The 12,817-nt window shown below is 41.5% G+C and overlaps 2 protein-coding genes across 11 annotated transcripts in view; both read right to left on the bottom strand.

Annotated features, from left to right (window-relative positions):
- The window catches only part of LOC143027759 (zinc finger MYM-type protein 1-like), a 487,234-nt gene that overhangs the window by 218,987 nt on the left and 255,430 nt on the right, over window positions 1-12,817 (bottom strand). The window lies entirely within an intron of this gene.
- The window catches only part of LOC143027756 (tubulin polyglutamylase TTLL5-like), a 182,337-nt gene that overhangs the window by 117,668 nt on the left and 51,852 nt on the right, over window positions 1-12,817 (bottom strand). For all 10 annotated transcript variants that reach the window (XR_012966642.1, XM_076189271.1, XM_076189267.1 and 7 more), the window contains 3 exons: window positions 12,262-12,479; window positions 1,822-2,071; window positions 587-786 (listed from right to left, as the gene is read on the bottom strand). Coding sequence is in view for 9 of the 10 variants with exons in the window: in XM_076189271.1 (XP_076045386.1) it covers window positions 587-786; window positions 1,822-2,071; window positions 12,262-12,479 (668 nt within the window). In the remaining variant the exon portion in view is untranslated. The remainder of the gene's footprint in view (window positions 1-586; window positions 787-1,821; window positions 2,072-12,261; window positions 12,480-12,817) is intronic.

Below are 12,817 nucleotides of genomic sequence, written 5' to 3'. Positions count from 1 at the left end.
CTTGATCTAAGGTGCATTTCCCTATTCTTTATTTTTACGTAAAGTCCTCTTTTCATTCCGATCTCATGTTTCAATCTGTCCGTTATCCATTTGGGAGTATTACTATTTTTCCATATTGACTTCAGGGGGATAAATGTATTTTGTGCATTAATAATTAAATCAGTTAGATTGCTATACATTTCATCCAAATCACTGACCTGTCTATTGAGCCCCGGCCCCCAAGTGACCTGACCCAAGGCATGCATATTACCCTCCGTGACTCGACCCCTGGTCATGTACTGAGACCTGACCGCGCCCATAATGTCCGAAAGGTCCATATGACATTTCATATTCAATTTCAAATAGGCTTTTATATTATCAAAGTTTGCTCTCCTGAACTCTAGTACTTGTACGTTATTCATACTTTTTAATTCTTCCCAAATAATATTAAATCTTACTTCTTGATGATTGCTAGAGCCTAGACTATCTCCCACTTTTACGTTACTCATTAGGTGCTCATTATTAGTTAACAGTAAGTCCAGAGTATTTTCTCCCCTCATGCAATCAGTACCTAGTACAGGGTAATAAATCATTGCTGCTTACTAACCAAAACAGTTCCTAGGATATGGAACAAACATGTTGGTGGCTGTGTTCATTTGGTATGCAGCAGCCAAGAGAGACTTGATGATCACATCTTCAACTGCCCTCATGAGTGCTCCTGTGTCTACTCCTTGGCATTTGAGATATCTTAATAAAGCACTCAGTGACCACTTGTTACCTTGGTCATCCACTTCAGGGTCCTCATTCCTGTAAAAAGTGAACAAACATTACAACATAAAATTTATACTTGCCAAAGCATTATGCAATGTAAAGCATGGTACTATATTTTGTCACCAATAACCAACATTTCTATTCTTGAGGACAATATCACACTGAAGTGGTGCATTCATAGAGGGGGTAAAAGCGAGATTCAACAATGACAACAGGAAGGAGGGATAGTGAAATGATCAATCTGTTGTCCCAGGTCTCTCTTGCAAGAGACCCACAGTTCCCAGGTAACATACAATGACTACCATGTATGCCCATAGTTCATTCAAGGAAGAAATATTGTTGTTATCCAGGGATTGTTAGTATGGGGCAGTGTTTAGTGTCTTCTGTGTGGTGGCTGCATCAAGGACAGTTTGATTCTATGACCAGGCCTATTTTGTATTGGTACTGTCTGAGAGCTGGATGGTGTCCTGAATGGAAGTGTACTAGTGTGGTTCTTACTTGTCTTTAGAGGAGTCTTTTCTGTGGTACTGATGTCCAAGGGCTTTTGGTAAAATATTGAATTTGGCAGTCTGTCAGTCTTGTCTTAAAGAACTTGTTTGGTGGTCAGAATATGTGTTTTTATGTGGATGTACTGTGTGGTACAGGTTGTTGTATATGTTCAGCTGTTACAATTCTGTGATATAACGAGATGGTTGAATGGAGTTGATGTCTCTAGCATAGATCTGGGTACCTATTAAATTTATATGATATTCTATGGAAAGGATTATTAGTAGAAATTAAAAGTGATCAGCATTTTTCTTTGTGAGATTAATCACCAATCATAAATGAATGTTGCAAGACTGATCTGTGGGGATGTCATTAAAGCCCTTCAGTATTGACTTCATAAAACTTATGCATAGTTAAATTCTGAAAGGAAGACAACTTTTGGAGGTGACTACACATATGCTAATAGTTTTAATTTGTCTATAGGTTCTAATAAGTACATGAGCCTTCTCAGATTATTTTTATTCTTGATTCTTTCTTAAAGGTCTAAGGAAGTTGTGACTATGAATTAATTGATGTGTGACTTACTGAACATAGTTAGAATGGAACTTGTTAACAGAATAGTTGGTAAGGTGGATACAAGGGTTCCATAGGTTCTTGCCATGCTGGTACTTGACAGTGGCTAGACGTACAAGTCCTTCTTCATAGAGATAAACTACCATTGGGTCAAGTGAGGTCACAGCCACATAGAGACGAAGGTCACATTTGTAGCCATCAACGAGAAGAGGTGATTCAATGTAGCGGCATACCAATGAGGTCTCCTCGGATGGAACCTGATCTACCTGAAATAAAAAGTTAAAGTCTTTCTTCTAAAACTGTCTTAAATTTCATTAATCCTATCCCTTCTACAGTAATAGTGGCGGCAGCTACGGTTTATATGTTATGAAGATAATAATTACTACCTCAAGTTTCATCCCTGTATCTCTCCAGGACAGTAGAAAGGATATAGGGATGACCTATCATCCACAAGGAGCTAAGATGAGAGGGAGGAAAGGGCTGTGGATGGGAGTGGAATGAGTGGGAAGGGGGGAAAAACCCTTGGTATTTAGTTAGATAGAATTTCTCCAAGTGGAAAATGGAAAACCTGCAACTTTACAACAGCTGGCAACAGTGCTTGGGCTCTTCCATGGATTTTGCTGGAAAGAAACTTTGGATTGTTGTCTGTGTTGTATTGGTGTGGGATCAGAAAAAAATAGGAGGAGGAGGGGAGTAGTTATCATTTCTCAACTCTTCCTGTTGAAGATGAAAAAGTTGACAAGTTTTGAAATATAGCTGTTCCACTGTCCATCTTCCAGGACCACCACAAGCAGGTATCCATCAATGGTTCTATATTTTTCATAATCTAATGAAACCAAAACTTTTTGTCCAAAATTTAACATGAAGATGAAATCACTTTCCTGCTAGGTCCTCTGTGTTTTAATTTTATATGTATCATGCAGGGATGACCCGTCATCCACAAGGTGCCAAGATAAGAGGGAGGGTAGAGGGTGGAGGGGAGTGGAGTGTATTAAGGATGGAATGGGTGGGAATGGTTTTTATGCCTTTTTCTTTTTTGCTACCTCCCTTGTAAGGGGAAAAGGCCTTTGGTATACGTATGTATGTATGTATCATGTTTAGGTAGGATGACAAGTTTCATCACATATAGGTATTTGGAGATGAATATAGAGAAGGCTGTATGAAGGAATGATTGTACCTAAGGCAATGTGAGGTACAGAAACTCGGAATTTATAGGAAGCAGAAAGGAAGATTATAAATGTGTTTCAAAGGAAGTGTCTGAGAAATATGGTAAGAGTTACAAGAATGGATAGTGTGAAATATGGAGTAATGTAAAAGCAAGGTAGAAAACAAGTGTTGAAAGACCTGCTGTACTGGACAGATCAAGGAGTGCTGAGGTGGTTTGGGCATATGAAAAGAACAAGTAAGTAAAGATTAGCAAAAAAATTGTGGATAGCAAAAACTGATGAAGAGCACATTAAAGGACAACCACAAATAAAGTGGATAACTGGCATAAAGGTGAATATCTGTGCAAGATACAAGGATAAGGAAAAAGATTTGAATGGATGAAAAGATAACAGCCAGAAAGTATGTGCTTCTTATCTGCTCTGTAAATTATGATGAATGGATGAAGAGAAGTGCCATCAAATAATAAAGTGGTGGGGGTGACCAGCTATGGCTCTCAGACCCTATTGCTAGGGGGTGGTGTTATTTTGCAAAAGTCATCCTTTCGATGCAGTAACCCCGTAATATTATGGTCTAGGGTTACCTGAATCTGGAAATGCCAACATTTGTCCAATGGGATCATCATAACCACCCTTGTTCATACGGTTTGATAGTTGTCGCTCTCAAAATCAACCAAAAAGATGACGTTACTGTGATTTTGCATGATAATATATATATATATATATATTTATATATATATATATATATATATATATAAAATTGGGGGGGGGGGTTACTTTCAGGTGAACTAACGAGTGGAACAGAGCACCGTATTTTATGGCTTGCAAGACACTGCATCTTGGAAGATGCACCCTAATATTTGAAAGAAATTTCTAAGAAAAAAAGTCATTCTCATACAAGAACACATTCACCATATACCCAACCACTGAACACAAAAACATAAGAAGTAAGGAGTATGCGGGTGACGACATGTATTGGACGTATTGTTTACATTACGAAATCACTTGTCCAATTTTATTTGTATGGCGATGATACTAGTTGGTGATCAGTAAATATACTATACATTTTTCATTGTCCAAGGGTGGTTTTATTTTCATAAAAATAAAAAAAAATAAAAAAATATACATGTAGAAATATAAAACTTGAAAGAAATTTATTCATCCTCAAATCCTGAGAACTCGTCACCACTGGATTTGTGTAAAAGTTCTGAACTTTCATATGCAGAGTTATCACTACTTTTTGAAAGACTTTACAACAACTTCAGCTTGTGACACGTGTGATAGCCTGGTGGTAACTGATAAAGGCACCTGGCATGTGCGTGGGTTCGTGTGTATGTGTTGCTATGAGACGAGGGAGCGGCTCGTTTTCTCCACACGCCGAGTAGGCTCCGGGAAGGATTATGGTATTGGAAATACTTGTAACAGCTAAGTACTGAGTTTACATACATATACCAAGGCTTTTTCCCCCTTTCAAGGGAGGTAGCCAAAAAGGGAAAGGCATAAAATCACTCCCACCCATTTCATCCCTAAATACACTCCACACCCCTCCCACCCTCCCTCTCATCTGAGCACCTCCTGGATGACGGGTCATCTCTGCACCTTGCCCACCGCCCTGGGTCAGAAGCAGTGTCGCAAGACACAGCACATCCACAGCTGAGTGCTGAGTTTACATCATATAAAAGGCTGAATTAAATAGTACTTAAGCTAACATCATAGTGTAACGAGTCAACATACAAATCCAGGTCGCTATTGGTCAAGTGTCCAAGCTCACTTGAGCCTGGGTGTTGCCTTACAATACAAGATTCGTCTTGGAAGATGCACTAGTATTTTTCAGGGTATTTTTTAGGAAAAAAAAAGTGTGTCTTGTAAGCCGTAAAATACGGTATATATAATTGTTTACAGGAACATAATACTAGTTCTCTTTTTGCAGGTTGAATCAATATGGCTAGTGTAGATATGAGATCTCGTTCCAAGAAGACTGTGGTGTGGACTATATTATAGAGAGAGCAGAATTACCACATGGGATGCTCCAAACTGGCAAAGATGTCATTCAAAATATGCTCTACTTGCTGCGGCCAAAGCAGGCAGGCCAAACTCAGCACTCCAAGGATGCAGCATCTCAGATGTTGGCAGAGTTGGTTCAGGAACACTGGCTATTCTGCAATCTATACACCATTCATACCAGGCACATAAAGAAACACATCCTGAAGCTGTACGGTGAATTTGTCACTCTGATCCAGACATGGAAACAGCAACAAAGTGACAATTTTCAAGCGAGAGCAGCAGGCTTATGAAACAGTTGATGGATGTGATCTGCCAGGACTCTGAAATATGCAAGAAGATGGAACTGAAACATGGGGTGAAAATGGGTGAAATGGAATGGGCCTTTTTTTTAGAATCAAAGAACCAAGAACAAAATCTACTGTGAAAATTCATGGACAGGAAACGGATGAAAACGATGGAGCATCAGAGCAGGTATATGCAGAGCTTTGAGAGAATGAGAGCTGAGTGTGGAAAAGCAAAAAGAAATTTCTGTGTCAGTTGCATCCTTTGAGGACAGCAAACAGTCGGATTCTGAAGATGCTGGCATGAACACACACAACACCTACTCTGATGTTGAAATTCATATTTCTGCTGAAGAAGGTGAGGGTCCAAGAGTTAAGAAGTAGTGGATGGTGACAGTCACTCAGCAGCATGATGAATTGCCATGCCAAGATCAGCACACCCATGAAAGTATATGAAAAGTCCGACCAGAATTCTACAAGACTGTTGACAAACTAAAGAACTGCAACCACATGTCTAGTGGCAAGCAGAATCAGCTGTGAATCATAGTTGGTAACAAAATGTTTGGGCGAAACTGTTAAGTACATGATGAGCCAAAAATTACTGATCTGGACACCCTGCCAGAATCCAAGGGTGTTAGGGATGCAGGCAAGAGTACTGAAGTCATGGTGCTGGATGAAATCATCCTAGAGATCATGAATTCTGATGAACAAGTAGTTGTGATTTATTCTGATGATGGTTCAAAGAAGCAGGGTGCTGGCTCTTTTTCTGTTCAGGGTATCACTGTCAATGGAACATATCGTGCCTTACCAACCATGAGCATTGCTTCTGAGTCCAGGAATAACTTGGGTGCTCTCAGGGTGCCAGTTCTCGAAATCCTGGAGGTGGCAAGTGGTGTCGCATCTAAAACTCTGTTTGAGAAGATAGACTTTGTAATTACAGACCAGACAGCTCACAATTTGAAAGTAGTTGAGCTATTGGCAAAAGGCCTGGAGTCTGAGCACATCCCAGATCACCTGTTCTGCAATGCACACCCAACTGATGTTTAATCAAGTCATAACCAAACAGTGGGCTGAAACAGAGAAGACACTGGGTACAGACAAAATCTATTCAAACTTCCTTGTTAATGCAACAACAGTCACAACATGTGTGACTTAACAAGTCCTCGATTGTATGACTCGACTCATCAACCATGACTTTGATCACAAACCATGGAACCAGGCACATGAATTTGATATTCACATAGCACCTCAACCAAACAAATCTGTCAGTCTCAAACACAAGTGCTTCAATCGCCTGACATTGATCTGCGCCAACAGTCCCTACTATCTGGAAGATGTGGCATCCTTTCTGCAGAAATATAAACATGATACCAATCAGTTAGCTTACATTGTGAGGTGCTTCTTGGACTTGGACTTCCTGAAGGTGATGTACTGTGCAGGTGCCCTTCTTGGACTTCATCTAGTTCAGCCATACCTGTCTTTGACGATGTTAGCTGAAACATCCTGCAGCAAGATCATTCCAGCAGGAATTGGAGGAGGTAGATGTGGCCACCTTGCTGCAGGTTCAGGAACCAGCCTTCAAGTTGTATCCCAAGAAAGGTTCCAGCATACAATATATGATGAGGACGTCTGTGATGCCATACTCTAAGTAGCAACCTCATTCGAACTCCAGGTCATTAAACTCCTGAAGATGACCCTTCCCAAGTTGGCAATGGACTTTCAGTGGCAGAAGGGCAATATTTTTGCCTTTAGAAACTATGATGAGTCTGCACAAAATGCTGTCATTCAGATGGACCCAGGGAAGTTGGAGAAGGCACCAATTCACAACCTGAATGCAGAGCACAGTGTTGGATTTGTTAACTTTGAGCTGTCAAGAAGAAGTGCCAAGCAGTTTGGCAGTGCATCAACAGCACAAGTCAAAGCCAAGTTGATGGATCTTATTGACAGAAGGCAATCAAGGTCACTCAGGGGCTATGGCAGTGTGGTAGGAAAGCTACCCAAAATCATGCTGGCATGGAACACAAGGCAAGATGAACTGAAGAAACAAGGCCTGCACCAGGACAAAGAGATTGCCAATGTGGTAGTAGATCAGTGAAAAAACAAGGACCTGGACAAGATGAAAAGAATGGGAGGACCATTCATCTCAACTGCTACAGTGGGTCCTGGAGCCGCAGCGTCTACGTCGTGGGACCACCCCCCAACCCCAAGAATTGGGGGCCAAACGGCGGCAACCACCCCTGGCCACCGGCTCTACGCAGGTGGCACCGATACCCAAGAGGACCTACGACTGCCTTGGGGAGTATCACAATCCTTTTTCTCAACATGCAATGTTACGTTTTTTCTGCACCAAGGGGTGATTTTCCGGTGATCACCCCTCTTCTTCTACTTTTAGCCGGAGATGTAGAGAGCAATCCTGGGCCCACCACAAAATACACATGCCCAACATGCTCTGAACCCATTACCTCGAGCAGACAGACAAAGGGCTCAGTTCAGTGCAATATGTGCAAAAACTGGGCCCACCTCACTTGTACAACACTTGCTGACACCAACCAATACACAAACACTTGGACATATTCTACTTGCCCTCCAGTAACCCCACTCCCACCTCCCCAACCACAGCCAGCACCCTTACCCACTCCTAATTTCCCTTTGCCCTTATCCCCAATCAGTACTCCCCTTCCTTTGTCCCCAATCTCTCCTTTCCCCCCCCTCTAACCCAGATCCTATACCTTCCCCATTAACACCCCAACCCCAAACGGCAACATACAACACATACAGGACACACAACATCAACATATTATAACACAACATTGACGGTATTAACACGAAAAAACATGAACTCGAACACTTTCTTAAACAACACAACATACACATTGCAATTATACAAAAAACAAAACTAAGACACTCACACAAAACACCATCATTTCATAATTACACCACCATCAGACAAGACCGGACCGACGGCAATGGCGGTGGACTCATCACCCTGATCCACCACTCCATCTGTTTTGTGGACACAAGTGCCACAACCAAAATTCTCCTCCCTACCACAGATAACACTACAGAAATCCAATCCATTCGAATCCGCACAGGCAACAAATCAACACTGACAATAGTTAACATGTACATTCCCCCCCAATCATCCCCCACAGTTCCAAGCACCTTCAGGCCTCAATTTAGCCAACTAGCCTCAATCCCCAACCTGATCATGGGTGGTGACTTCAACGCCAAGTCGTCTGCCTGGTATGTCGACAACCCTGACACAGAGGGCTTGATATACAGACTCAGTTTGACTCATTGACTATCATGAACAACATACATAATCATACACATATCCCACACCAAGCCCTATACACTCCCTCCTCTACTGATATCACCTTCTGCTCCCCCTGCCTAACCCCAACAACATCATGGAGTGGTCGAAACCCTTGGTTCTGACCACCTTCCAATCATCATCACCACCAAAACAAGATGCACCCCAGTTGGCCACAGACACACATACACCAATTACAAGAGAGCTAACTGGGAAGCTTTTACTGAAGAGACAGAACAACATTTTGAAACACTTAAGTACACCAATCACAAACATAAACAATGCTGTGCACACTTTTAATACAATCATACAAAACGCAGACAAGAGATACATCCCTAGAGGCAACAGAAAATCACACAACCCCAACTTCACACCAGAAATCCAAGGCCTCATCAGACAACGAGACACACTTAAACACAATACCCCCACACCTATCCCTCAAAACATAGCAGACCAAATACAAACACTAAACACTGTGATTGCCAATAAAATACACAAACAAAAAACACAAAATTGGCAAAACTTTATCAATACACTTGATCACAAAACAAACACCAGCAAATTGTACAAAACACTCAACAGCATTACACTATCCAACAGTAACACAACACGCTCTCACGCAGCAATAATCACAACAACACAACATACACTCTATAAAGGATTTGTGAGAAAACCCAGTTTCGGCTGTGGCATTCCTTGGGGAGACGGGACTGCTCGGACAGACAGTCTAGGGAACGACAACAACAACAACAACAGACAACCTACCCTCAAACAGACAACAAGCAAACACACTCATAAATCATTTTGCACAGACAAGCCATCTCACTTCTCACCCAGATGACTGACGCACTATTCGACGTAAGAAAGACTTTCCCACAGACTCAGACTATACACCCTTCATAGACAGTCAGACAAAACACATAATACATAATCTCAAGCACTCATCTGCCTGTGGCCCTGATAAAATAAGTAACATCCACCTAAAACACATTGGACCACTAGGTATACACACACTCACAAACATTGCAAACTACAGCTATTCACACAACACTATACCCGACATCTGGAAGCATGGTAAAATAATCACCATTCCAAAACCGAACAAAGACCCAACAATCCCAACATCGCACCGCCCAATCACACTTCTCTGCACACCCTCTTAAGTTATTGAATGCCTCATACTTAAACTTGTCACATCACATATTCCCCTTGCTGACTCACAACACGGTTTTAGGCCACTACACTCCACAAACACTCTTCTGATAAACCTCACACAAACAATTTTAGATGGCATCAATTCAGATAGGCCCCACCACAGAACACTTCTTATAACATTAGACATTAGTAAAGCTTTTGTTGCTATCCCCAGCCACAACCTAACAAATAAAATATATAACACAGACATGCACAATAACACCAAAAGATGGCTGGCCAATTATCTGGCAGGTAGGAATGCTTACGTGTCATATAATGGCCAATCATCACACATCAGAAACATTAAGAATGGAGTACCACAGGGCTCTGTTCTATCCCCACACTCTTTAATCTATACATGCATGACTTACCCACACCAGACACCTCAGAAATACAAATCTCTTCCTACGCAGATGACATAACAATCACATGTACACATTGTAACACAGACAAAGCTGCAGAAATAATCCAGCCATACCTTCATACACTCAACACATGGTTCATCACAAACAGACTCAAAATAGCTCCAACCAAATCTACAGCAACACTTCTCACCAACTGGACAAAAGAACACAAATACATACCTCATCTCTACATCTACAACACTCTAATACCACACACAAACACACCGAAAATTCTTGGTGTAACATACAATACATCCATGTCTTTCAAACAACACATCACAAACATAAAAAACAAATGCACACCTAGACTTAACGCACTTAAGTCAATCACTGGAACAACATTTGGACAAAACAAAGAAACTAATACAACAATATACAAACAATGCATACGCTCAGTGATGAATTATGCGAGTCCTGCATGGGCTCCTAATCTCAGTGAGACACCACAACACCCTTCAAATCATACAAAACAAAGCCCTAAAAACAATTACAGGCTGCACAAATACAACACCTACAGACCATTTACACCATGAAACAAAAGTCCTCAAAGTCAAGGACCACCTCGACATGAGAGGCACACAAACACTTGCCGCAGCCACCACAAACACATCACACCCACTACACTACATAGCAGAACACCCACACACACCAAGAAACATTAAAACAACACCCAAAGACCTGTATCACACACAGATACTCTCTTCTCTTCCTCCACAACCACCAAATACCAGCCTCCGGAAACATATTCATAATCATATCACTCACCGCTCCATTAACACACTGAAAGACAACACACTGCTGCATGCCAGACCCCCTGATATCCACCCTTCTGAATCCTCTCTCCCATGAAAGGACAGAGTCCACCTGGGCAGACTGCGGTGCGGCCACCACCCAGCACTTCTGAGCTACCAGAAGAGGCTGGATGACCTGCATTGTGAACAGCTGCCCAGGATGTGACACTTCACCCCATAACAACACATAATGGAAGACTGCATTATACACAATCATGCATGCAAACAACACAACATACACTCTATAAAGGATCTGTGGGAAAAATTTTCCCAGTTTCGGCTGTGGCATTCCTTGGGGAGACAGGACTGCTCGGACAGACAGTCTAGGGAACGACAACAACAACAACAACTGCTAGAGTAGATGAGTATGTGGCAGACAATAACAACAACCAGTACACAAAAGTAGAATGTCTGTACCTAGAGGTTCACTATGCTAGAGACAAGTCACTTTCCCTGCTGAAATCAAGCAACCTATTGCCTCATGAAAGACCACAAGAAGCTTCCAATCAACACCTATGCTGTGAACCTGACAACTGTACCTGAAGAACATTACCCACAATGCAAAGGTGACAATGGAAGATTTTAATGAGGCCATGGGCATAATCCTAGGTCACTGACTATCTGTTGACAGTGTTGGTGATAACACTCTGGACACTCAAATTGAACACTATGGACTCATATTCTGGTCTTGTTGTGCTTGATGTACATTATTGTTTCTGGTAAATCTAATGTCAATAATACAGAGTTTCATTACTGTATTCCAGGTCTTTACCAATATTGTGAGGTAATTTTTAGTAAAAAAAATTAGGAAATGTATTCTTAATTAAACAGCTTATGATTGGTATTTTCTCATTCATACTGACCATCTCCATACTCTAAGGGAGGTATATAAAAAAGTTGGTCCTAACACCACCACCTACTATTGCTTCACAACATGCAATGCTCCAACTCTCTTCTTGTCCTATCTAAATAAATCAGAAAGCAGATGAGAACATCCATTTCTCTCATGTGCTTACAATCTATTTTAAGAGGAGGAAGAAGGAATCACAAGATAGGGAATCTAGGTTGTTATCAGGTCCTGCTGTGGTAAAGCTGTCTTGTTGCATTGCTTTTGATCTGACAGATAGATAGAGAGGAGAGAGAGAGAGAGAGAGAGAGAGAGAGAGAGAGAGAGAGAGGAGAGAGAGAGAGAAAGAGAGAGAAAGAGAAAGAGAGAGAGAGAGATATATTAGAAACTTTTATCTGTCTTACTGTATATGTACCTTTCTTTATAATCCAGAAAGTATCATGAAAAAAGAATACTTGCCTGTGTGATTAGATAAATGCCTTTTCCTTGAGATGATGCTACAGGTTTCACAATCCATGTTCCTCTTTCTCTCAGATGGGTGTCACAGAAGTCACGATACTCAGAGGGTAGGACAAAGCTTGTTGGAATGAAGTCAAATAGTTTCACACCAAACTGCCTCTGCATTCTCTTGATGTTCATATAAAGTCTGTCCTTGCGAGTCAATTCTGAGGATCTGGTGAGACATTAACATTATATATCTATGTACACAGTACACCAAAATGTTTCTTTCTCTTTATAAGGGAGATGGGAATGTCTGTAAAGATGTGAAAGGATAAATGCATGCTCCTCACATCTGCTCCATAGCCAAGTGAATGAAAGGGGAGGGGGTGGGGTGGGTGGGGTGTGTTAAACCAATTTAGGTTGTTGGACCCTGTTTTGTTTCAATGTATTGGATTGAACCCAAGCACTGTGGTAGTGAGCAGGGCCTCTCTTCATTGGTGAGGTCTCGAGATGGGAGGAAAGGTGGGTGGGCCTTTTGGTGTGGGTGTGCGCTTTGGCTAAGCCATCCCC

Source organism: Oratosquilla oratoria, chromosome 8 (assembly GCF_046742065.1).
Source record: "Oratosquilla oratoria isolate Oo_2021 chromosome 8, ASM4674206v1, whole genome shotgun sequence".
NCBI classification, from domain to species: Eukaryota; Metazoa; Arthropoda; class Malacostraca; order Stomatopoda; family Squillidae; genus Oratosquilla; species Oratosquilla oratoria.
The sequence above is the reverse complement of the archived record's forward strand: the minus strand, read 5'-3'. Positions and strand labels throughout refer to the sequence as shown.